Here is a 26,957-nt window from a genome sequence, read left to right as displayed (position 1 = left end):
AAAGATATATCGTTTTCCCCTCTTCTGGACTTCTCTCTCTAAACTTTAAAGCACGCTTTGCCTTCCTCAGCCCTCCATTCAAGAATGAAAAATCAAGAAAAAGACATATCTTTTTCAAAGAAAACTTTCATTTCTGGTGAATGCAATCTCAGTACAAAATAAAAAAATCATACTTAATCCGGCGTTGAGCTTGGGAGGCCTTCTAAAATACACACGAAATGCTTAGCAGGGTGTCCAGGCATTGGTTCTCCACTGCTTCATCTCATCCATGGCTCTTCGTGGGCTTAGGCAACCCCGGCGAGAAATACCAAGGAACAAGACATAATGTGGGTTTTTTATGGTTGTTTATCTTGAAATCCTAATTCCGCCATTTAAACCCATAATTTCCCTATCTCTGTCTGAATCAACAATGGCCAAACACAGGTAGGGTTCGAGATGATCGATGCGTGTGCAAAATCACTAGGGATTTCAGTGGACACTGTTCACTGCAAAGCTCTCTTTGGACAAGGTTTGTTTAATACCTTTTTTTTTTTTTTTTTCATTAGTTGATGTTTACATTAAGAAATTTCAGTTTCACTATATTGTTCAGTCTGTATTGTTAATCTGGAGCTTTTATTCGTTCAGGTTACGTCGGCGATATTCCAATTTTCCTTGCAAAGCCGCAGACATACATGAATTTGAGCGGTGAATCTGTGAGCAGTCATTTGTTTATATTACTTTTCTACATTATTCGTTTTTCAATTGCCATGACCCACTTGCCCACAAACTGCTTGCTTGGCCAACCGAGACCTGCGTTTGGCTATTCGTTTCCACAGACAAGTTGCTAAAAATGGTTGCCGAAATTTTAATTATTTAACTTATGGGTTCGTCTCCCGTGATTCCAAAGAACAAAATAATGCCAAGAGCATGAAATTCTTGTTATTCTTATGAGGTTGGCTGTTAGTTTCTATCATTATGCCTACAAGGGTTTTAATTCCTAAGTTTGTGGATGTTTTTAGTAAAACGTTCTTGTCCAACAGGAAATCTTGCTACTTATCAAAAAAAAAAAAAAAGGAATCTTTCTGTATATTTCAGTGTCTTGGGAAGTTTTTTTGTTTTTGTTTTTTTGGGTACTGACAGTTCTTCCTGCGTTGGAAAGCAAAAGTGTGGAATGTGAAATTCTCATTGATGGTAAACTGAGTATTTTTACCACAAATAGAAGGTTGCAGCCTTTCCCAAATTTGCAAAAGGCTTATTGTCAATTTTCTCGTTGATCTTATGGAAAGGACTGTGTTTATATTAATTGCATATGGTTATTCTTCTTTTGTCACTTCAACATGGAAGGGTGGGACACTGAGTTGCCTAAGGAAACCTTTAAAAAGTGGCTAGGGATTAATGGGGGCAAAGAAAGCAAAAATTATGTGGAGTTGTGTGCCTTTTGCAGTCTGTTGGAGGTGTGGGAAGAAAGTAATTGAAGAATCCTTAATAACAAAGAGAGGAAGAAGGATTGATTATGTGCTGCTATTGGTTCAAGGCTGGTGGATTGGATGCTGATTCATCCACAGTTTAAAGATTCTAAGAGAGAAGACTTTGGTTCTGATTTTTGGATTTCATCGAGTCTTTGATTAGTTGAAGCAAGAGAACTTGTTTTTGTTTGTTTATCTTCCCTTTTTGTTTTGTTATATGTTCCTTTGTATTTGCGGGTGATGCCTTGTTTTTTTAGAAGGTAAATAAAGAGGAAAATATATTGAAAGAAAATGATGAGAACACAATTGAACCCAAGGCCAAGGGGGTTGCTCCATATACACCTCCTCCTGAAGATCACTATGAAGGAAGGCATTCTTGATGTCAAGCTGAAATAAGGGTCAGTTAAAGTGAGTAGTAAGGAGATAATCACTTGTACAAAGCTCATCTTGGCAATTGGAGAGAAGGTTCTTGAGTAGTCAACACCATAGGTTTGTGTGTAACCTTTTTTCCACCAGTTGTGCTTTAAATCATTTAATGTTACCATCTTGTCGATGTTTAATTGTATATACCCATCGACAACAAACTGCTTGCTTCCCCGGAGGAAAGGAGGTGAGATCCCAAGTATAGTTAGATTGGAAAGCATGGAATTCTTCATCCATTGCCTTCTTCTAGTTAGGAGAAGTAAGGGTATCCTGGATTGAACAAGGAATCGAAACAAAAGAAAGGAGAGAAACAAATTTCTGATGGGAAGGAGATAAGTGAGTTAGTGAGCGAAGGAAACATAACGAAAAATAGGATGATTAGTACAAGCATGCTTACCCTTACGAAGGTTAATGGGAAGATCAAGATCTGACTGTGGAGGATTTGTTGACGGTAAAGCCGTTGGAGGTGTATCAGAAACTAGAGGTGGAGCTGAAGTTGGTGGATATATTGGCTCTCATTCTTGTCTAGAATACGCTCTGTGAATCATGGTCATAGAGGCTCCTGTGAAGTAGGAAGAGGGATAAATACATTACCTAAAGCAGAAGGAAGAGGAACAGAGGGAGAGGGTTCTTGTTTGGAAAAGTAAGGCAAACTCTCAAAGAATGTAACATTGGGAACAACAAAGGCCTTGGGAGATTTGGATCATAACACTTATACCCCTTTTGTGCATGAGAATAACCAAGAAAAACACATTTGATGGCACAAGAGTCAAGTTTATCATGGCTAGGACCCAACTTGTGGACAAAACAGACAACCAAAAACACAAAGAGGAAGAGAGAAAGGAGAAACCCAGGGAAATAAAATAGAAAAAGGAGACTTTCCATCAAGAACAGATGAAGGCATGCGGTTGATTAGAAAACATGAGGTGAGAACAACATCACTCTAGTATGTCTTAGGTATAGACATTTGAATCAACAAAGCATGAGTTGTTTCAATTACATGACGATTTTTCCGTTCAGCCACACCATTTTGTTGAGGTGTGTGAGAACAGGAGGATTGGTGTATAATACCATGAGTGTCAAAATAGGTTTAAAAATCCCCAAGGAAATATTCTTTAGCATTATTTGAACAAAATACTTTGATACACACACCAGATTGATTTTGTATTTTGTCATGAAAGCAATGAAATATAGAAGACGGGTCAAAATGATTTTTCATTAAATAAATCCATGTTATTCTTGAATAATCATCAATGAAGGAAAATATCTAAATCCATTATAAGCTGACATTCGACTAGGACCCCAAACATTTAAGTAAACAAGCACAAAAGGATGCGGGACTCTTTTATCTTCCCTTTGAACACAAGAAACTCTATGATGTTTATTCAATTGACATGACTCACACTCCAACTGAGATATTGACTCTAAAGTAGGAACTAATTTCTGTAAAATACAGAGAGAGGGATGACTCAAGCGACAATGCCATTGATGAGTAAATGATGAGTGGAGAACCTTTTGTGGACCATTGTCATTCAGGTAGTACAATCCTCTAGCTTCACAACTGCCACTAATTGTCTTTCCTGTCTGGAGATCTTGAAACACATAATATGAGGGATAAAAGGTTATTGAGCAATGGAGTGACTGAGTAAGCTTACTTATAGACAAAAGACTAAGAGGAAATTGGCACATAGAAAACAGAATTCAAATTGATGTCAGAACTAAGAGATGCATTACCAGTACCAAACACAGGGGAAGAAGTTCCATTAGCTAAGGTTACGGTTTGAGATATGGAGGGAGAAGACAAGGACATAAACATGTCTGGAGATTCATTCATATGATCTGAAGCTCTAAAGTCAATTATCTAAGAATTACATTTAGAATTGGAGACAAGACAGGCTGTACCTGATTGTGCAAGGGTGGCAGTTGTGCCGGAAGAAGACAGGTGAAGTCTTTCATACTCTTCACGGGTGATAGAGACCAAATCCTTGTCCTTACCCACTCTTGAAAGAGGTACCTTCTCAGTAGAAATTTTGTTACCACTATCACATCCCGCAATGGCATGATTAGCTCAAGAAGATAGTGGGCCAGTAAGTCATGGCGAAAGTTAACAGTATGTCCCTCACGACCACAACGAGAGCACTCTCAGACTAGGCCTGGACCATTACTTCTACCACCACCTTCATACCAGTTGACACCCTTCCACCACTTCGGCCACCTTTAAGCCCATGACTCACTCCTCTAATAACTCCTCTACCATGCGTATTCCTACCTCCATCACCTCCTCTAATAGTTGCCAAGGTAGACCTCTCTGGCATGGAAATGTTGTCATTATGTGGGTTTGAGGCTCTCCGGATGTGAGAAAACACTTCAGAGAGAGATGGGAGGTCGCTACTGCCTAAAATCTGAGACCTCACTGGTTCAAATTCACTCCTCAAGCCGGATAAGAACCTTGCAATATCCAGATGTTCCCATTGTTCTTGTTGAAAAAATTTAACTCATTTCTCAGATTCTTCAATGCAGCCTAATATTCCTCCACACTCTTATCACTCTGCTGGAGAGTGAATTAGTCATAATACAACTGATATATCCTCGTCACATTATCTTGACCTAAATACAGTTGCTTCTGGACACTTACTGTACTATCTTCGAACACAAGGAAGAACACCCACAATCTACCACATTCTAACCTGAACCACTTCTGGACTTTACATACTCAAAACTGATCTTCTTCCACACCACCACAGTCCATTCAATCACCACAAACAAGCCTTCAACTGCCGCACCAAATGAAGCACTAACCACTGGTCCTTCGAATTGCCGAATAGAGGACCTCTACAAAACCATGGAAAACTCACCAGCTGTCACGGTTGGAGGCATAGAGGCCTTCTTTCCTACAGGGTGATCAGTCCTTTATGGTCTCTTTCTCTCCCCTTGCTGAATAGAAGATGTTCTCTACTTGAAGGAAATAAAAATGAGAAAAGAAGAGAAGGAAGTCAAGAAAAGTGTGTGGTCAGAAGAGAAAGGAGTTAGAAATGGTGAAGAAGAAAGGAGGAAGAAAAGAAGGGTTTTCTTAGTTAGAGAACTCAGGAGTTTCATCCTCTCTCTATCGACCGTTTGTTTCATTAAGCTCTAATAATTGTAAAATTAATTCTGCCCTTATAAATAACATGAGACAAACCAAACATATAACAAGAGAGAAAAAAGACTAAAATACCCCCACTGACTAGACTTTAACACCGTTCAAGGAACCTGAAGCACCAAGGGAAACTCCCTTGTGAAGCTCCATCCTCTTGAACTGTTTGTATTCCATCTTGTGGCCTGCATTCCTCATAGCAGCTTCAATGGAAGTTGTAAGCCAGATACAGTAGAATCTACCATTGGAGAACACTTCTATTTTCCTTGGAATCTTTTCAGGCTTCACACCCATCAACAGAACTGCTGCTGAAATCAGGTCTTTAGCAAAAAAAAAAAAAAAGTTCTCAAACCACCTCCACAAGCTTTAGCAATCAACTCAAAGGCTGATTGCTGCCACAGGTGAAAAGGCAGACCCAAAATGCTCAAAATGATGCCATCATTGCACTGCACAATCTTTGTGTTAGAGCTTGGACACCAATATGAAATTAAAACCTGAACAAGCTCAGTTTGGAATGAAGAAGCAGCAAGATCAATCTCCTCATACAAAAAGTCCAGTAATGCTTTGTTCTTGTCAAAAGTTGTTAGCATTAGCGGACCTTTTAGTTTCAAAAAGTCACTGACCACAGCTCCAATTCACGCCAATCTTCAACCTTCTCTTTTGTTGCAACCACAAATCTGCTTTCCAGACGTTCTTTCCTTCTGTTGATAACCAATTTGACATCTCCCATATTACCTGTCACTGTCACCTTCAATAGATCTTGTTCTGTTTTGGTGTCTGAAACCTTTTTCTCTATATTTCTTTCGAATTCCTCCATGAGCCTAAGTGTCTCCCTCCAACCATTGCTCCTCCACTATTCAGAAAAGCAGACTAACTATTTCTTTCCCCTCCCACAGAACTCCCAAAGGAAAATGAAGCTTCCTTTCGAGTTACTTCTTCTGTCTGCAACATATCTCCTCCCTCCCATTTCTTTCACTGATCTCCACCCTTTCCTGTCTCTGAAGAAAATCAAATCCTCAACTAAATCCTTAAACCAGCAAATAGCTTCTCCAACCAAAAAACTGCAGCCCTCTTATTCTCCCTGATCTTCATGGCAACCTTTTCATTAAGACTGGTTTCCTCAAAGAAAAAACTCTTTACTTTGATTCTCTGAAACATTCTCATCTTCAAGTTAGGATTTCCTCAAAGAAAAAAAACTTGATGCAATCAAGTTTGAATCAAGAATTGTCAATAGCTTCAAGGTCAAGTTCAACTCAGCTGTCTTATGGATTGATCTTCAGCCCCTCTTGATCTGATTGGATCCTCATATATCTACAATTCTTCAAGGTAAAAGCAAGGGCCCAGCCCCAATCCTTCATTTCTCTTCAGCACTTCTGATAACTCCAATAAACCTTCCCTAAAGAGAGAACTCCATGAACACCTTTGGAATCAGCTAACCCTTATTCTTTTCAGCACTTCTGAAAACTCCAATAAACCTTTCTGTTATAAACCGAATCAGTTTTACATAGTTAAATTTACATGGTCTTTCCAATTTATATGAAAATTTGATATATGTTAATATGTTATTTTTGGTATTGGTTTAATTTATTGCAGACTGGACCACTTGCAGCATACTATAAGATGCCACTCAATCGTGTTGTGGTGGTACTATTCTTTTCACTCATCTTTCCTGTTTTTATTTTTCTCCTGATTCTCTTGTTAAACTGGAAAAAGATGTTGATTAACTAATTTATGTTTGATTTTTGTAGTTTTTTGATGATATGAACTTACCTTGTGGGGTACTTCGTCTACAGCACAAAGGGGGGCATGAAGGTCATAATGGGTATTTCTCCAGGGCACTTATTGGTTTTACCTCAAAATTATCTATTCCTATTTTTTTTAGTTCTAATCAGATTACAAAACTAGTTGATTTGGTCTAACCTTCACAATTTGACTTGGAACTTTGACCAGTTACAGTGATTCAAGACAATTCAACTTGGAAAGTTGGAAAAACTATTTTGAAAAATTATTAATGAAGTCTTGCTGATCAAAAAAAAAAAAAAAAGAAACGAAGAACAAATAAAGGGTGCTAATGGAAGAATGATTAGTAACTCAAATAGTACAAAAAATAATATATACCTTCGTAAAGCTTGAATTTCTGAAGTGAAAGAGCATTTAATAAAATGAAGAAGGGAAAACATTAGGACTTAATGGTATCCCAAATGAAGTGTTAGAAGTTGTGGGGGAGGTAAGCCTATTTAATAAAATGATGTAACCTAAGAGGATACTGGATGAATGGAGAAAGAGCACTATGTTGCCTATATTTAGAAACAAAAGTGATGTACAAAGTGTTGGAAATGAGATTTCTATGTATTCAATTAAAGCCAAATGTGTTTTGTTTACATTCTTTCTTCTAATAAAGTTGAAACTTTTTTTTTTTTTTTGAGGCATTTGTTCTACAATTGTTTATCTTTATGACTTTTTTCCCTAGGGAATATTGTAGAGTATCCAAGTGGTGAGTGAGATTCATCATGGGAGATCTAGATGGTTCAGTTCTTTATAAACTTGATCCTAACTAAGGGCATGTTTAGGTAATGGTTAGCACATGTATGGTTATATGGTTTGATCTCAGCCATTTGGGTGTGACTTTAGACTACAATGTAGATGTGCATTGGGATACACATTAATAATATCCAGAGATTGGTTCATCAAAAGGAGTCCCCTGTCATTGTCAGTTGCTTGAATCTCTCATATGCAAAGTCTCTTTAGTCCTTAGACCTGAGGACTTCCAATATTGTAGGGTTGTAATCATTCACTTTGATATATCATGATGATGACTACTAAAGATATACGACTATGAGACTCTGTATGCTGGGTGCCTGTGAGTGATTCTATGATTTTGTGAATGTCCAACAAGGAATCTGCATCTTCAAACAAGAGTAGAATATCATTACCAAGAAGTTGAGTTGAATTAGGGCTTTGACTAGGAGTCCTAGTTGGATAGGGCTTTGGAAGAGGAATCCTATTGAGGCTAGGACTTCTACATAAGTCCCTGGGTAACACTGAGATGAGTGTGCGAAGAATCCTGTTGAATTGGGACTTTTAGGGAGGAATCCTAGTTGCACTAAGGCTTTGATAATATGGTACCAGAGAAGTCTGGGATTAATATTGGAAGAGTCCTAGTGGCATTGGAACTCATAGGAATTTTCTAGAGCATTTCCTATAGTGTCCTGATTGAATTGGGAATCCCTAATATACCCGGGTGAAAATATGCTAGCAATTGCTTTGGACCAGTTTCAAAGCAAAAGGCTGAGTTTCAAAAGCCGGTGTCTTCTTTGCAAAGCTAATAGTGAGGACTGCTACCACTTATTAAATTTCTTGTCCAGTTGCTGTAGCTATTTGGAATTGGATTTTTACTTTGTTTTGGTGTAGGAGGAACTTGTCAATGTGGAGTGAAAAAGCTAATTATAGAAGGTGATTCAATGCTAGTAGTGGATTGGCTGCAAAAGGAGGGGAGTAGTTTTTGGAAGATGGAAACGACTGCCATTGTCAAACTTACACCAAGCTTGAGCGAGTCCCTCTCTTCGTTCAGCTTTGCATCGCTCAATTCCCCTCTCTTCTTCATCTTTGCACCCTATATCTTTCGATATTGGGCCTGGGAACACCTGCTCTTCATCAATTGCATCGGTGCATCTCCAACAGACTCCAAGTTTTAGGTGAGGTTGAGTTAGTGAAACCATTTTACCTTCCATCCCAAATGAGTGCTTTGGTTGATCTTTACATCTCATTTATCTTCTAAGATTGAGTTAGACGCAGAGAATTAGGGGGCTTGGTCAAGTGACCATATCCTCCCTCATTGGTAAATGACATCCCCCCTCGTTACATGTTTTGCATATTGAGCTTTTGTCCAACAGTTTCATGAGATTTTACGGTACGCAATGAAAGAAGTGAGAATAAGTTCGACTGATGGCATGCATGGTCATATAAGGTTTCTCGAAAGGTGCTTGGTTGGACGGATTGTGAACTTAGATCTAGACGTTGATGAGGTGAGGTCTTGGGCTACAATTGAATGGTGATCAAATTTGGCATTTCAGGTGTGGAAACCCAATGTGGGTTTCTTCCTTATTTTTTTCGGAAACGAAGAAGAAGCTCTTGGCATCCTCAATTGTGAATAAGATCAGTTCTGTTGCCCAAAACTCAGGCTAGGCAGATGGAGTCCTTTAGTTGGGGCATTAAGGAACTTGGATTTGGGTACTCCAAGCTTGGTGAGGATAAATGTCTATGGCATCCCCTTACATGCCTGGTGCTTCCAAACATTTTTATCTGTTGGGGATGCAGTGGAAAATTCAGGTTTGTTGATTCAATGACTTTCTTGTGGAAGAACCTGGTCGCTGCATGTGTCCTGGTTGAGGTGAATGAGGTTCACTTGGTGCCAACATCGCTGGCACTTAATTTTGGTCGAGAATTGCATGACTTGAAATTAGTGGTTGAAGGAACTTATCCAGTTAGGTGGATGGAAAGTTTGGGTTTGTGGGAGGAGGAGAGAAGTAGATGTTGTCCACCTGTTTTGAACCATTAGAAGTTGAAAGCATAGTGTCAAGGCGCCTAGGTGAGCCTAGGCGATGGAATTTGATAGTATAAAATAAGGATCCCTACACCTTCTTAAACTACTTTATTAGTTTTTTTATACTAACCAGCATACCTGTATACTGGCTATTAGCAATAAATTCATTCAAATAAAACATAAAATGCCATTATATATACATCATACTTGTTTCAGGCCAACGAAAAAGGGGGAATGTAGCGAAAAAAAAGAGAGAAAAATAAGGGGGTGGAGCCCCTGTTTTGTTCCCAAAAAGAATATTTGTTAAAAAAGAAAAAAATATAGGGGTTAGAGGACATGGAGCAAATGTGTGTGTGTGTGTGTGTGTATGTCAGAGTAAGAGGACGACTTGGACTGTGTTTAAGGTGGCGGAGACCCTGTTTCAGGCTAATAAAAAGGGAGAATGCTGCAAAAAAGGAGAGAAAATAAAGGGAGAGAGCCCCTGTTTTGTTCCAAAAAAAGCGTTATTAAAAAATAGTGCAAAAAATACAGGAAAGTTTTAGAGAGTTGGGGTACAGCCCCTGTTTAAGAAGAAGGGGGCGGAGCCCCTGTTTCGTTTCCAAAAGTATTTTTAAAAAGCTAAGAAAATAAAATACAGGAGTACCAGGGTGATTTGAGGAGGAGGCTGAAGAGGTGGAGCCCCTGTTTCATCCCACAACTATTTCTTAAATAAGTAAGAAAAGAAGGACCACAGATGACAGAACGATTGGACTGTTTAAGAAGAAGAAACAGGAGCGGAGTCCCTGTTTCGTTTCCAAAAGTATTTTTAAAAAGCTAAGAAAATAAAATACAAGAGTACCAGGGTGATTTGAGGAGGGGGAGGCTGAAGAGGTGGAGCCCCTGTTTCATCCCACAACTATTTCTTAAATAAGTAAGAAAAGAAAGACCACAGATGACAGAACGATTGGACTGTTTAAGAAGAAGAAACTTACCTGGAGGTCTTGGATGACTTGGACTGAGTCACTGGTTTCTCTTCTCAGTCTCGGTTCAGAATTCAAACCCAAAGAAACTTTTGTAGCTTTAGTAAAAGGAAAAGAATTATCTTTATAAAAAAATTGTAACATACAACAGGATGTATTCTAATAAAATAAAACCAACCAATAAAATGATACAATATATATAAGCATGCAAAAAACGAAAGGACTCTTTGTAATGGGAGGGGCAGAGGTTGAAGACAAAGGCTTTTTTGGAAATAAAGAGTTTAATCTTGATAGCGGTGGCGATTTGATGGCTTTGTTAGATTTCTGAGGTGATGAAAAAGTGAAAGGGTATGAAGTTAGTAAAAGTAATTTGAATTTATTAAGTGGTGGACAAGTGGATAGCCAGGATGTTAGGATCTTGGAATATAAAAAAAGATGGAGGTTTTTTTATTTTTTATTAAAGAAGCTGAAGAGGCGGGTCACGTTCGTAGATTGGGCAATGGCTTAACTGGGGCTAATCTCTTGAAACTGAAAGGTGCTGGGATTTATCCAGCCATTATTTTAGTAGGCTAAAGGTTTTTAAGAGAAGAGGCTTTAAACATAGGAGCTCAAATTTCCTCAAAAGGGTGAAGCTTCTATCATAGTTTGATGCGGGGAAGAGAAGAGTTGGAGATGAGCTGATTGGGTTTGGGAGATACTTAGTACGAGATCCAAGGAGATAAGAAGACTGGTGCTGACTTTGGGACAAGAGTTTATGATGCAATGGTTTTGCGGGTTCTTGTTCTGGCTTGCGGCATTGCGAGGATCGGGTCTTGGCTTTGCTTGTGGCTACTTCTAAACATTGGACAGCTGGTGTTGAGTTGGATCAGGTGGGGGTTTGCGACTTGGATGTGTCTTCGACTAATGGCGCAGAGACTCTTCAAGATGAGGTGGTGGCTGGTTCTGGTTTGGAGAAAAGAGAGGGTAGATCAGAAGGTTATGTGGAAAAAGGTGAAGTTCCTAGTGAAGGTATTAGTGAAGTGGCTTTAAAGGAAGATGCAGAGAAGTTGGAGACTGATCATAAGACTTAGGCTTTTGAGTTAGGTCTGTCTCAAGCGGAAGTTGGGGAAGTGTTGGTTGGTAGGATAAGAGTTGACTTGGGCCACAGAAGAGAAGGTGGTTGGGATCGAGAAGACTGTTGATCCACTGTCAACACGGATGCTAAGAATCCCTGAGGGTCAAGTTTTTCTCATATTGTGCCTGTGACTAAGGTGTTTTTGCGGCTGAAAGATGGTATTGTGGGGGTAGGGCCTACAAATAGGTACAAAAGAATATTCAAGAGAAGAGGAAGAAAGCCAAAGGTGCTGGTGTCTGAGGAGAGCTGAGGGGTGGGTCAAGTGTTGACCATAAGACTTAGGCTTTTGAGTTAGGTCTGTCTCAAGCGGAAGTTGGGGAAGTGTTGGTTGGTAGGATAAGAGTTGACTTGGGCCACAGGTGTTTTTGCGGCTGAAAGATGGTATTGTGGGGGTAGGGCCTACAAACAGGTACAAAAGAATATTCAAGAGAAGAGGAAGAAAGCCAAAGGTGCTGGTGTCTGAGGAGAGCTGAGGGGTGGGTCAAGTGTCTTTGGAATCAAAAACTACGAAGGGGGATGTCAAGTTTGAGGAAAGAAAGGAAGATTGGTTAACTGCTAAGGAGGAGGTACAGGCTCTGTTCCTATTTGACAAGACACTAAGACAAGGATGTATGCCCATAGAAGACCTCATTAACAGAGATGTTGAGGTGGGTAAAGGGCTCAGTCTGGTTTCTGGGAGGAGAAGAGTTTACCAGAAAAGCCTTTGAGGAACCTGAAAAAGGAAAGAAGAGAGGGCAAGGAATCGCTTAGTAGGAGAAGGTAGAGAAAGCTAGAATGAAGATGATTTAGGGCAGTGGGAAAGGTTTGAAGGGGAGGATTAGGGTGTGCTATTTAGGGGGTCTCTGGAATTTTTTCAGTTAAAGGTTTGTTTTTTGTTTGCTTTAGGCTTGCTGGTCTATAGGGATGATGCTTCGTTCGGGATGGTAGTGGGTGTTTTTCTGCATGTGTTTTTTGGTTCCTTGTTTTGGGGGTTTCTTGGTCTTTTGTTCTTCTCGCAGGTGATTCCTTATCACCTACCCTTGTACTTTATTTTTTTTTGAAGATGAAGTAAAAAATTTTATTGAAATAAAAAAGAAGATACAAGGAAGTTGATAAGCAATCGCCTGAGAGAGAGATCATCCCAGAGAGAAATCCTAGAGAGGCATAAACAAACCCAAACAAACAGAACCAAAACCAAACTAAATTAAAACCCAACTAGAGAAAACCCCTAAAAAAACAACAATAGAAGACAAGACAAAAAATGACAAATGACACCAAGAACATCCTAGCCAGCCCAACGCCCACAATATTTCAGCAAGCCACCCAACCCTAAACTGGAACTCTAAATACCATAACTCTTCTCAGTTTTTTGAGTACTGTTAGTGTCGGCTGTATAGGGGTAATACCTTAACTCTTCTTCTAAGTTTATACTTTTCTTATGAAAATTATGGTTAATTATTTTTTTTTGAAGGATAAAGAGAAAATTCATTAAAAAGAAGAAATACAAAGAAAGGTGATAAGGAATCACCTGAGAAAAACTCATAGGCTGAGGACCCCAACAGGGCCGACAACAAACCATAACAAAGCCCAGAAATACAGAAACACACAAATGAACAGCCTACAAACTCAACAAACCGAAGCTCAGCCAGAAAGCAACAAAACAACCAAGAAATTAGAAAGAAACCCCTTGAAACTGAGGTGACCACCAGCTAGACACCTAATCCGACGATACTCGACCCTCAGCTTACAAATCAGACAAAGTCTCAATCTTCATCCACAAAAGCATCTTCCTGCCTGAATCATCCTCGTCCCAATCTTTGCCTCCTGATCGAACTTTTCTTTTCAATTTCTCATCCTTTCTGAATCATCCCCTTACCAATTGTGACCTCTCTTTCCACTAATTTCTGGAGAGGCACACAGCCAGAAACACCCTCATCATTGCTGGATTGTGACAACAAATTCTCTTCAGCAACAGGACCGTCCACACTCACCTTGTCTTCTTCTTGTTCCTTTCTCTATTTGAGAACCCAAAGATTTAGCCTGCATCATTGACTCCTTAAGATCATATCCAGAAGACCCAATACCTTTCACACCTTTTCTCCTATAGACCCATATATAATTCTTTGTTGGACCTGTTCCAACCAGACCAAACCTCAACCTGGAAAAGATTTTCGTCACATGCACGGCATTCTGATTTCTTAAACTATGTGGTTTTTTGACAGTCACCTCAAAGGTGCCTCCTCAGTGTTTCTTCTTCGACCCAGAGTTAGCATCTGAACTCTCCCAATCCTTTAAATGCCACTGACTTGAAATCCTTCCCCAGGTCCACACAATTAAACTTCTGTCCCTCCACGTGTCTCTCCCTTCCAACTTCCAAACCAGCCTCAATAAGATCTAAGGGCCGTGGTCCTATCATGGGGTCCACCCTCTTAATAATCCCTTCTTGATTCTTTGATTTCCAATTGCCACTCCGAAGCCCGAGGCCCAACTTACCACCTCCATTAGGGAGGACCTTTTTCAAAATTCCCAACATACCCTCGTCTTCAACCTCTAGACTGAACCTGTTAAACTGACCATTCGGCTTCCTCTTATTTTCGGTAGGAACCAAAGAAACTTCATCCCTCGTTTTTCCCCAAACTCCCATGTTCTCCACCCACCTTAACTGATAAGATCCCTCAACAACGAGTCTTAGATTGAAAATCTCTCTGGCGAATCACAACGACAATGATGAGGGAGCACAATGAACTTCTTCCACTTCGACTAGAATACACATGCTAACTAGATTCTTCCACACACTAGTTCTAGGATTGATAAACCTGAATCTCCCACAACCTTCTCCCATTGTTTCAAACGTCTGGAAACACCACGTGTGTAGAGGAATGCCGTAAATGTTTATCCATACCAGACTCATCGGGCCCACATCTCTGGGAGCTCCAACTAATGGATTCCATCTCCTAATCCTCAGTTCAGGAGAACAGACCTGAGATTGTTCACGAACCATGGTTTTATATGCCTCCTCATTATCGAAAATGAATAGGAAGAAACCGGCATTCATTTTCTTTCCTTGAAAGGAGTTAGTTGGTCTCCATATTGCGATTGCCTACTCCTTCACAGCCTCTTCGTGTCTGAATTAACAAAGTGACTCACTAAACTCCTTTTCAGCTAACTTAGCCATCCAAAAACATTCCTGTTCGAAGTCACACTAACCTCCATTGTAAGAGGGTTATGGAACCTAGGGAACTACCCTAGGATATATGATTTTTTACTTAAAATCTATTGCCTAGGTGACTAAGCGACAAGGCACCCCCTTATCGCCCAGCCTTGCCTTGTCACCTTGGAAACTATAGAGAGAGGTAACACCTTGTGCCTCTCTGTGGGATGCTTGTAATGCTTATTCTCTTTGATATTTAATAAATACCTGTTTCTTTCTTTTGTGATTACTTGATGCTGCAGTATTTAACTGTTCTTTCATCTTGACAGGATGAAGAGTGTAATCTATCATTTTCGAGGCAATAGGGAATTTGCTCGACTAAGAATTGGTTTGTTCTTACTGTGTTTCACTTTAGCTGCATAGTAATTTATTGTTGGTTGCCAAAATTTATTTGAGATTATTGTATTCAGGGATTGGAAAGCCTCCAGGTCAAATGGATCCCAAAGCCTTCTTGCTTCAAAAGTTCAATGTAGGGGCCCGTGAACGAGTAAGTGCATCTCACTTCTACTTATAGCAGACATGTGAAGATTTTAGTTTCTGATGCACTCAGGCCTTGCCATTTTCAAGTTCCTTTCTATAGATCTAGTATAAAAAATCTTATGAAGATGCCAATTTGCCTAGTTGGTTGGTAGCCTTTGAGAATTGATAGCACAACATACAAAACCTGAAAATCATATAACAACATTTTGCCACTTGATAAATTGGTCTATGGTGCTTGATGTAGCATAGCCTACAAATTCTGTTAAATTTCAACATTGTTGATGTCTGCAACAACAGCATATGCTTTATTGGAAACAAAGAAACTATCTACAAAATGGTGTCCAGTGAGCTAAAAGGATCACCGGGTCAAGTGTAGGATATAATATGGTGCATGGGATTTGGGTTTGGGGAGAGGAATGAACCAAGAGATACAATATTAGATTTTGTAATAGTTTATGACATGGAAATTTTAAACAACATTTTCCAAGAAAGGATGGACACTTAATAACATTTAAAAGTGAATCAAATATAAGTCAAATTTAGTGTTTCCTTACTAGGAGAACAAAATGAATGATGTGTAAAGATTGCAAAGTTATCGCAAGAGAAAACTTAACAACACAACATAGCTTAGTGTTGGTAGATATAAACATTAGGAAACGGAAGAGAAATAAGGAAGAAAATAAGTGTCCAAGAATTAAGTGGGAAAACCTAAAAGGTGAAAAGATAGCTCAATTTAGAAACAAGTTTATAATAGAAGGTAATTGGAATTTAGATGGAAAGATTAGTGATATTTGGATTGAAATGGAAAACAACATAAAGAAAGTAACAAAGGATGTCTTAAGAGAAGATAAAGAGAAATGGAAAAGTACTAAAGAAACTCAGTGGTGAAACGAAGAGGTCCAAAATATAATTAGATTAAAACTAGCATGTTAGAGAGAATGGAAAAAAGGTAGAAATGTAGGAAATTGGAAAAGTATAAAACCATAAGAAAGGAAGTTAAAAAGAAAGTGATTGATGTTTGATGAGATTTACCACAAATTAGGAATTAAAGAGGGAGGAAAAGGAATGTATAAACTTGCAAAGTTGAGGGAAAAGAAAGAGATTTAAACCATGTTAGGTGCATTAAAGATGAAGATCAAGTAGTCTTAGTAGAAGCTGAGGAAATCAAACAGAGATAGAAGACTATTTGAAAATTTATTAAATGAACAACATGGGGAGGATGCTAATGGAGGAAAAATCTAGCAGTACTAGTAGTGTTACAAATAACATGTACCTTTGTAGAGTTAGGCCTATTGAAATAAAATCTGCACTAAATAAGATGAAGGAAAGGTGTTACCATGTTAAGACTAGATGGGATTCCGATGGAAATGCGGAAAGGTATGGGAGAGGTAGTCTTTTTATGGATAGCTAGGCTATTCAATAAGATTGTGAAAGAAAAGAATTTCCTTTTTATGGCTAATTCCTTTTTTTTTTTCTCTCGGGTGATCACCTTCCTTGTATCTTTTTTTTGTTTCAACAAAATTTTTCTTTTATCTTCAGGAAAGAAGAAGATGCCTGATGATTGGAGAAACAACTATATGGTGCTTATATTTAAGAATAAAGGTGATATAAAAAGTTGTAATAACTATCAAGGGATTAAACTCATGAGCCACACTATGAAACATTGGGAGATAATAGTTGAACAAAGATTATGATTTGAAACAAGTGTTCAAAGAACCAATTTGGCTTTATGCAAGGGAGATAAACCATGGAAGCTATATTTCTTTTGAGACAATTTAAAGAAAAGTTCAAAGAGAAAAAGAAAGATCTCCATATGGTGTTAATTGACCTAGAGAAGGCATATTATAGAGTTCCTTGAGACTTTAGATTTTATAGATATGATGGGTCTTTACCAACGCTCAGCACTTAGCCTTATTTAATGAAGGATTAAATGCAAAACAGAAAGTAGTTGTTTCCTTAGAAACAATGGGTTTTAAATAAGTAGGACTAAAACAAAAAGTATATGACATGTGTACTAATAGGAGTGTAAATCGGGATACATTTGGGATTGGAAACCAAGATATATGTGACTGTTTCTTGTACCTTGGTTCAATAATTCATAATAAGGGGGAGATTGAGGAGGATGCCACCCAAAGAATTAGAGTAGGATGAGTTGTAAATCACACCTGCAATAATCTGAATTTAAAGAAAAGAAATAGTAGAAACGAAGGATATTGAAGAGAGAGAAGTGAAGGAGGAAGAAGATGGAAGGAAAGGAAGAAGAAGAGAGAGTAGTTCTAAACCTCTCTTTAGCCCCCAATGGTCTCTTTTATTCTTTTATTATAAAAAATAAGGATAATTACGTGAGTGCCCTTAGTAGGGCGTCCATCACTAAAGACGACAATAAAAAACAAATAAAGAAAGAGAAAACAGGCCCATAACTAAGGCCCACTACCTACTAGCACAAGTCATAAACATTACTTAAAGAAAAGCAAAGAAACCAAGGCCCATTCGGCCCATTACACAATGTTGTAACTTTGCCTTGGGAGACACCCTTCGTCAGAACATTTGCTAATTGTTGCTCTGAGGCAATAAAAGGAAGGAAAACTTCTCCAGAAGCTACCCTTTCTCTTATAAAATGCTGGTAAACTTCAATATGTTTTGTCCTATCATGCTGAGCTAAGTTGTGAGCTATGTTGGTCGTAGCCTGATTATTATAGTAAAGCATTAAGGGCTTATCATGTGTAATATCCATCTCCTCTAGAAGTGACCTGAGCCATAACTCTGAAACTCCATGTGCCGTTGCCCTGTACTATGCCTTAGTTGAAGACCTGGCTACTACTGATTGTTTCTTACACCTCCAGGAGACAATGTTCCTTGCAGCCAAGGCACAATAACCAGATATAGATCTCCTATCATCAATACTACCATCCCAATTGGCATTTGTATAAGTCTCTAGCTTCATGTGCCCATGCCTAGAGAAGATGATACCCTTTCTTGGAGTTCCCTTCAAGTAACACAAAACCTGTTCTGTAGCAGCCATATGTGTGTCTCTAGGGGCATGCATAAACTGGCTGATCGCACTAACAACATATGAGATATTTTGTCGTGTCATGCAAAGGTATAGCAACTTCCTCAAAAGTCTCTGGAACACTCCCTTGTCTGCCAAAAACTCACCATCATTAGTTGAGTTTATGGTTAGCATCAATTGGTGTAGAAACAGGTTTGGCACCAAGTTTCCTAGTCTCTGTGAGAAGATCTAACACATACTTTCATTGGGAGATGACGGTGCTATCTTTAGACCTAGCAAACTCCGATTCTTAGGAAATATCCCAATTCCCCTAAATCCTTAATTTCAAATTCCGAGTTAAGGAATATCTTGAGTGCCTGAACTTCCTTTGTATCACTCCTTGTAAGTTGTAATGACAATATCATCAACATAAACAATGAGGAAGGTATCTTGAGTGCCTCTCCTATTCACAAACAAGGTATGGTTGGATTGTGTCTGTGTATAGCCAAACTCACCAGTGCAGTTTTGAATCTATTAAATCAATCTCGTAGGGATTTCTTGAGGCCATAAATAGATTTCTTCAACTTGCATACCTTGCCCTGCATTTCCTTACTATACATACCTAGTAGAAGTGACATATAAACCTCTTCAGTCAAGTCTCCATTTAAGAAAGCATTCTTCGCATCAAATTGATATAAGGGCCAATCTAACTCATTGCCAAGGATAGCAGAACTCTCACTGTAGTCATTTTTGCAACTGGGGAGAAAGTCTCCATATAATCAACTCCATATACCTGAGTATAACCCTTGGCTATTAGCCAAGCCTTATACCTCCCATTGGTGCCATTAGCATGATACTTGATAGTGAGCACCCATTTACATCCTACTGGTTCCTTCCCATGAGGCAAATCCACAATATCCCGGGTATGATTTTTACGAAGTGCTTCTATTTCAGTTCTCATAGCCTCCTTCCATTCTAGCTTAGAGAAGGCCTTTGTAACTGACTTGGGTATAGGTTGAGAAGAAATGGAGGCTAAGAAAGAGTAATAAGATGGGGATAACAAGCTATAAGGTAGGTTTTGGAAATACAATGTGCTATACATTTCCTTTTACCTTTTCTCACAACAATAGGTAGGTCCAAGTCTGGTAAGGAAGGTTCTGGAGCAGGCAGTGAAGGACTTATCCTCTCTTTAGGGGTTGAGAGTGTTTGAGGCTCAACTGTAGATGAGGGAGCAACCTGATCATGCCGTAGCCTTTGCCTTTGGTGCCACCTTTGAATAATGGGATGAATAATGAAAATTGGAGGACTAGTAGGAGGAGGAGCAGGAAAGGTAGAGCTGGAAGACCAGGGCTCTGCCATTGGAACAGAAGGAACCACAAGAGACTTAACCTTAGGATCATTAGGAGAAGATAGAGGAAGTGGTGAAGAAAACAGTTCAACGGAATGCTCCCCTTAGAAGAATGACCATAAAATGGAAGTGATTCTTCAAAGTAACATCCATGGAGACAAAACGAGTTCCACTAGATGGACCAAAGCAACAAAAGCCCTTTTGTGTGGAGGCAAGGCATACCCTAAGAAAATGCACTTCTGGGCCTTGGGTTCAAACTTATGTCTCTGAGAGCTAGGGACATGAAAATACCATGTGCACCCAAAGACACGGAAAGTAATAGGAAACAATTAACTCTCAGGAAATGGATTTTGAGGAATATGATAGTAGGTTTCAGTGGGTGGCTAGACCGGCTAATGCCTTGGTTGATTATCTTACTAAAGGAGACTTAACCTCAGGATCATTAGGAGAAGACAGAGGAAGTGGTGAAGAAAGCAGTTCAACGGAATGCTCCCCTTAGAAGAATGGCCATAAAATGGAAGTGATTCTGCAAAACTCTCAGGAAATGGATTTTGAGGAATATGATAGTAGGTTTCAGTGGGTGGCTAGACCGGCTAATGCCTTGGTTGATTATCTTACTAAAGGAGACTTAACCTCAGGATCATTAGGAGAAGACAGAGGAAGTGGTGAAGAAAGCAGTTCAACGGAATGCTCCCCTTAGAAGAATGGCCATAAAATGGAAGTGATTCTGCAAAGGTAACATCCATGGAGACAAAACGAGTTCCACTAGATGGACCAAAGCAACAAAAGTCCTTTTGTGTGGAGGCAAGGCATACCCTAAGAAAATGCACTTCTGGACCTTGGGTTCAAACTTATGTCTCTGAGAGCTAGGGACATGAAAATACCATGTGCACCCAAAGACATGGAAAGTAATAGGAAACAATTAACTCTCAGGAAATGGCTTTCGAGGAATATGATAATAGGTTTCAGTGGGTGGCTAGACCGACTAATGCCTTGGCTGATTATCTTACTAAACAAGGGGCTACTTAGGTTTCTTCTGTTTATTAACTAAAGGGTTGATAGTATCCTCCATCTCCTCTGCTTAAACGAGAGGTAGCATCTTGTGCCTCTCCCTAAATTGTACTCTCTTTGGCTATGATTTAGTAAATCTTACTATTCACTGGTAAAAAAAAAACAATTCACTCTCAGGAAATAGGACATCAAAGGGAGATTTGAACCCCAAGACTCGAGAAGGCATGCATTTAATAAGGTAAGTAGTCGCTGTGACTACATCACCCCAAAATCTCACTAGAACAATGGTGGCAAAAAGGATGCTCCTGGCTACTTCAACAACATGCCAATTCTTTCTCTCTGCTACCTCATTCTGTTCTGGAGTACGGGGACAAGAGATTTGATGTATAACCCCAAACTTCTCAAGGTTTGAAACAAGATCATTCTCAAAATATTCTTTAGCATCGGAATATCTTGATGCGGGTATCAAATTGGGTAAGCACAATTCATGAAACTGTTTTGCAAGTTTGGGTACTTCAGCACAAAAACGCATACGGTAAAGCCATGTGTATCAAGAAAAGGCATCAATAATCTGAATAAAATATTTATAACCATCCATGCAAGGTAAACGGTATGGCCCCCACACATCAGAGTGAACAATGTGAAAAGGAATTGTAGATCTTCTATTACTTGCAAAATTAGAGTTTCTACAATGCATTGACAACTTGGATGACTCACAATGTAGACTTGACAACTTAGTTTCTCTAAACAAAGTTGGAAGCAAAAGTCTCAACAAAGAAAAAGAAATATGATCCATTTGTCAAAAAAAAGAGAGAAAGAAATATGATCCAAACAATAATGATATAACATAATAGGATTGACCGACTTTGACACATTTGAACCAAAAGTTTCTCTCGAAGGTAATACTTGACTTTGTCCAGGCATCCGATAGGTATATCCCATTTGCCTTATGGGCACTCCCAATCACCTATGAGAGTCAATGTCCTAGGAGCCATTAGCAAGTTTGACCTTATCTTGGCCAGATAAAAGTTGGTAAGTAGAAAATAAGTAGGACACACTAGTCATATGGTTAAAGGCACCTGAATCAATTATCTAAGGGATCCGATAGGTATATCCCATTTGCCTTATGGGCACTCCCAATCACCTATGAGAGTCAATGTCCTAGGAGCCATTAGCAAGTTTGACCTTATCTTGGCCAGATAAAAGTTGGTAAGTAGAAAATAAGTAGGACACACTAGTCATATGGTTAAAGGCACCTGAATCAATTATCTAAGGGATCCTACGATTGCTTGAGATAAAAGAATGATTCGCAGTAGTACAAATACTTGAATGGGTATATGCAGATAAAGAGGGAATTGTCTTTGATGAAGTAGGTGCTGTAGCAGTAGACTCTAGGTGACTAATTATTCGATCATACTTCTCATACTCAACCTTGGCAGCTGCTAGTTTCTCTCATGCCCCTGTTCACTCTGTGAGGAGGTGGCTACATTTGCATTTGCATCTTTCGCATTCTCATTCCTTTTTTCATTGTTTGCATTCTTGAGTCTAGTAGGTATAAGCTCTAGATGCAGCTTCCAACAAGTGTCTTTAGTATATTTAGGTTTCTTGCAGTATTCACAAGCATCTTTCCCATTCTCTTTCTCTCCTCACTACTCACTATAGTGTAAGCTTTAGATAAAGTCACCTCATCTTTCACCAAAACAATTTTTCTAACAATATCATACTTCAGGTTAAGTCTGATAAGGAACTCAAAGATCAATTTCTTTCCACCAGCTTCCTATGTGTTTTAGCATCCTTTGTACACTCCCAAACCACAATTTCCATCAAATCAATCTCCTGCCAAAGCGATTTTAGCATGGAGAAGCAAATGGCTAAGGGCTTCTCCCCCTATGTTAGATTATTCACATCATACTTCAATTTGTAAGCCCGAGCAACATTCAATTTTTGGGAATAGGTCTCTGTGAAACTATCCCACACTTCGCAATTTCCATCCACAAATAGTGCTGGCTAATATGTGGTTACATAGAATTCACTAACCAACCCATTATTATGTAGCTCTCCTGCATCCACCTCTCATCAGTAGGGTTATCCTCCCTTGGCTTCTTCTTGCTCTCGGTGATGTAACCCCATTTCCCTTTACTACACACACGTATCTTAATAGACTTAGACCAGGTTAAATAATTGGTCCCATCTAGCTTCATAGTGTCACTGCCCAAAAAGATTCTCCATTGACCCTCCATGTCAAAACCTGGAATCTGTGGGATATTTGGTTTCTCCTCCAGTTTGCTCTATTTAGTGAAACGGAGATCAAAATAAGTCTCAATTAAGCTAGAATTGCTATCCCAAGCAAAAAGCTACTCTTCAAACTACCAAATATAGAGTTTCATAAGACCTGCCTGAATGGGAGAAGAGGAGAAAGTTCAACTGATCCTATCAGAGGTTCCAGAACTCTATCCAACTTAAGTTGCCCTTAATGAAAATCAAAAGGATACACTTTGATCCCCAAGCGCTAGCTTCAAAGTGTCTCTAGGACCTATAACTAGTTCTCTCTAGTCATCTAGGGTTTTTTGGAAAAAAAACTCCAAGAACCTGCACTGGGCTTCAACTGGGGATGAAAAACTTCACAAAACCTCTCCAATAACCCTCCCAACTGGGCTGCCGAAGCTTCTCCCTAATCAGCCAATCAATTCTCCATACGCATTGTGTATGGGCAAAGAGAGAAGAAAGAAAAGAATGTGAGAACGTGCTTTAATACCAAGTTGTAAATCACACCTGCAATAATCTGAATTAAATGAAAAGAAACAGGAGAAAAGAAGGAGATTGAAGAGAGAAATGATGGAGGAAGAAGATGGAAGAAAAGGAAGAAGAGAGAGTAGTTCTAAACCTCTCTTCAGCCTCCAATGATCTTTTTTATTATTTTGTTGTAAAAAATAAGGACAATTACATAAGTGCCCTTAGTAGGGTGTCCATCATTAAAGACAGCAATAATAAACAATAATAAAAAGGAGAAAACAGGTCCATAACTAAGGCCCACTACCTACTAACACAAGTCATAAACATAACTTGAAGAAAAACAAATAAACTAAGGCCCATTCGGCCCATTATCCCTACAGGATGTGCAAAATATTGGGGGTGCATTTGGACTTTTGTGTGATAGGTGATTCTACTTGGACCAAAAGGAAAATTGTACAAAACAATTGTAATGTTTTATGGGGCAGAATGTTGGGCAGTCAAGGAACATGTCCAGAAAATAAGTCTGGCAAAAATGTGAATGCTAAGATGGATGGGCGGCAGAACTAGGAAGGATGGGATCAGGAATAAAGTCATTTGTAGGAACCTGAGTAGCCCCAATAGGTGATGAAATGAGAGAAGTAGACTAAAATGGTTTTGTCACATGCATAGAAGACCATCAAAAGCTCCAGTTAGAAGAAATTTATTCCAAGTTGAAGGGGTAAGAAGGCCTAAGGATAGAGTGCTTGACCAAAAAGGACTTGGGTAGAAGTAGTAAGAAATGATTTTAGCACTAATATTTTAATAGTAGAATGAATTGGAGAAGCAGGATTTGTGTAGCCGACCCCATTTATTTGAGACAAGGCATGGACGATGATGATTATGCCTATTCAGATTGAATCAAAGAGATTCTTCTTTCAGAAAGTAATTCTATCTGGGCTTGAGTTCAAGATATTGGAACTGAGCAAGGTGCAAAAGATAGTCTTGAATGGTTCATCCTTTTCCTGGATTTGGTAGCTAAAGACGAGAATAGACAAATGGAGCAAACATGGGGAGAATAGAAGATCATACTTTGCAGAGACAAGGAAGGCAAACATGCCTTTTTGGTGTTGCTAGAATTCTTTGGCAGAGGCCAAAGTAAATGTGTTCTCATTCCTGCGGGCAACTAGGGTGAAGAGTGGAGGGTTTTTGGTTCTAGAATCGAAATGGATCTTGACTTTGAGAATGGAACACTGATGATCCCTAAAATGCCCTGTGAAGCCCTTGAAAATGGGAAGCTTGTACTCCAAATGACTCGGTCTCTTGTAAAGACAAACTCGAAGTGGCTCCAAAACCTTCTGCTAGCAAAAACTTTCAATCTTGGATGCTACTGACGGTGGAAGGAGACCTTGGTGTGTGAAGTGGAAAGCAAATTGAATTGGGTTATCTTCAAGCAAAACCTAGTGCCAATTTTTGGGCTGTCCAGAGGCTCTTGGTTTTGTCATTTAACGATCATGAAGCTGTTCCAGTTTCAAAAGAACTACAAGAAAAATCAAGAGATTTTTTGGACAACTGGGGTTTTTCCACACAAGGCAAACATCGAGTGAGGAAGTGGAATCCAGAAGTGAACAAGGTAAAATGGAGAAGCAAGGAGGAGATGATCAACTTGTTTGTGTTACCCTTGCACCTGTGTAATGTTGCATCGTTGAAGATGTTGGAATACCTATGTTGGTCCAAGCAGAAGATTGTGGGAAGATTCAAAAACTCTCTATTTCCGAAGTTAACAAATGGTTCTTTTTGCATTGGACCTATATCCAATGGCCTCTTTCACTGATTGTTATTATTCTTGAGGCTCCATTAAAGATCAAGTGTTCACTCTGTACTTCTACATGAAATCAAAGTATATATGTTTTAATTTTTATGTTTATTTTAATTGACATTTTCTCATTTTTTATGTTTATGAAGATGCTGATTTTTCAAGTTGGTAGACTTTGAAAATTGATAGCACTACTTGCAAAACTTGAAAATCATAATACAGCATTTTGTCACTTGTTAAATTGGTCTATGTGCATGGTGTAGCAGAGCCCACAATATAAATCACTTGAAACTTGAACCATGTTGATGTGTGCAACAATAACATATGCTTTATTGGAAACAAAGGAACCGTCTACAAAATGGTGGCCAGCAAGCCAAAATAATCAGGCTCTTCGAAGAAAGTTGTTTACTGAGTTTAGCATGGTGTGTATTTTTGTGTAGGCAAAGGAAGTCATATATTTCTCCTTTCATTATTTGATGTGCTGTTTTTTTTTTTTTGGTCAGATAGATGCTGCTTTACAAGAAGGGAGTGAAGCACTGAAACTCCTTATATCCAAAGGTTTGACGGAGAGTGCTAGATGCTTTAACAGGGAACAAAAGTATAAGCATTTAAGATTACAGACATTACAAGTGTGAGCATCAAATTTCCAATAACCATAATTCTCTCTAAGTTGGTCATTGGTTTTTCCAAGGAGAGACTAAACAAGAATGTCCCATATGATGAAGAAACTTCACTCTTAAAGGCAGATGTCCTGATGTTCTATCAGAGGTTTAATCTAGCGATATAAAAAAAAAGGTCAATTATTAGGCAATGAAAGATCCCAAAATTGGCAGAGAAGTCTTAGGAAACACCATACAATCCATTATACAGTTCTGGGGAAAGTTCTACCAATTTCCATGCTAATTTCTGTTAGTGCATCAGTCCGAGAGCAGTCGAACACAAGCAAACATTTCCTATTGCTGACATAAATTAGCCCCTAATTGAAGAATGAAGTTTGTTTTATTGACCATGTAATAACTTATCTTTGGCTATTACATTATTACTTCTAAACATGGATAAGATGTTATCTTAGCCTACAGTTGCTATCCTTTTTCTTTAAATAAAAATTCTTTGTTTATTAGGGAGAGATGAATATTCAAGTTACGGTGATTCTTGCAACTATGGTGCTATCGAAGTATTTTTTTTGTCATACACCTGCAGAGCATTTGTATTAGAACCAGATGTCAGCTTATGTGGTTGAAAAGTTTTAGGTCTTTTATGAATTTTATTGTATTCAATGCCATCTGATTAATGTTGGATTCTTGATTTTTTTCCTGTCTGACAACATTCTGACAAATGAAGATGAAAATGGATATCGTAGTGAGAGAATGTCATGAGGTTCTAGAGTGTTCATGATACATAGAGGCAGAGGGATATTGTGAAAAGCACTTCTAATGTATTAGGAGGGTGCAATCAAACTTCCTATTGAATGAAAAAGTAATATTATGAAAAGTTCCTGAGATAAGGCTCAGTTTGGAAGGAGTACGAAAACAAATATGTAGAGTGAAAACCTTGTATTTTGTATTTTTTTTTAATGTATTTGGACTCTATATATTTGTATTTGTGCTCCTTCCAAACTGAGCTAAAGAAAAAAGAACGAAAATGCATGCCATGAAGATATACTAATGAACCGAGGGCTGGCTCGTTGGTGTATTAGGTGGTTTATTCCAGCATTGACGTGGGCGGGGGAAGTTATTAATGATGCATAGCAACGAATACAAAAAAAAAAAAAAATTCTAATGAGATAATTTGCTATTG

General features: G+C 38.8%; 1 protein-coding gene across 4 annotated transcripts; it reads left to right on the top strand.

Annotated features, from left to right (window-relative positions):
• On the top strand, nt 1-26,478 carry LOC148852681 (Peptidyl-tRNA hydrolase family protein). Of its 4 annotated transcripts, none has more exons than XR_016099477.1 (9): nt 35-326; nt 424-508; nt 625-692; nt 6,595-6,645; nt 6,750-6,823; nt 15,077-15,135; nt 15,218-15,294; nt 25,427-25,582; nt 25,668-25,868. XR_016099477.1 is itself a non-coding variant. In XM_088945971.1 (8 exons), exons 1-8 carry the CDS (start codon nt 219-221, stop codon nt 25,793-25,795), a joined length of 654 nt encoding a protein of 217 aa, XP_088802097.1. In that variant the 5' UTR covers nt 1-218; the 3' UTR covers nt 25,796-26,478. The 4 variants fall into 4 exon arrangements, 2 of the variants coding, with proteins under 2 accessions (XP_088802097.1, XP_088802098.1); XR_016099476.1 differs by having other exon boundaries at nt 25,664-25,868; XM_088945971.1 differs by lacking the exon at nt 25,427-25,582 and having other exon boundaries at nt 1-326; nt 25,664-26,478.
• The last annotated feature ends 479 nt before the right edge of the window (nt 26,479-26,957 follow it).

Source organism: Nelumbo lutea, chromosome 5 (assembly GCF_056320005.1).
Source record: "Nelumbo lutea isolate HS-2025 chromosome 5, American lotus-T2T, whole genome shotgun sequence".
Taxonomy (NCBI): domain Eukaryota; kingdom Viridiplantae; phylum Streptophyta; class Magnoliopsida; order Proteales; family Nelumbonaceae; genus Nelumbo; species Nelumbo lutea.
This window is presented reverse-complemented; position numbering and strand designations above follow the sequence as displayed.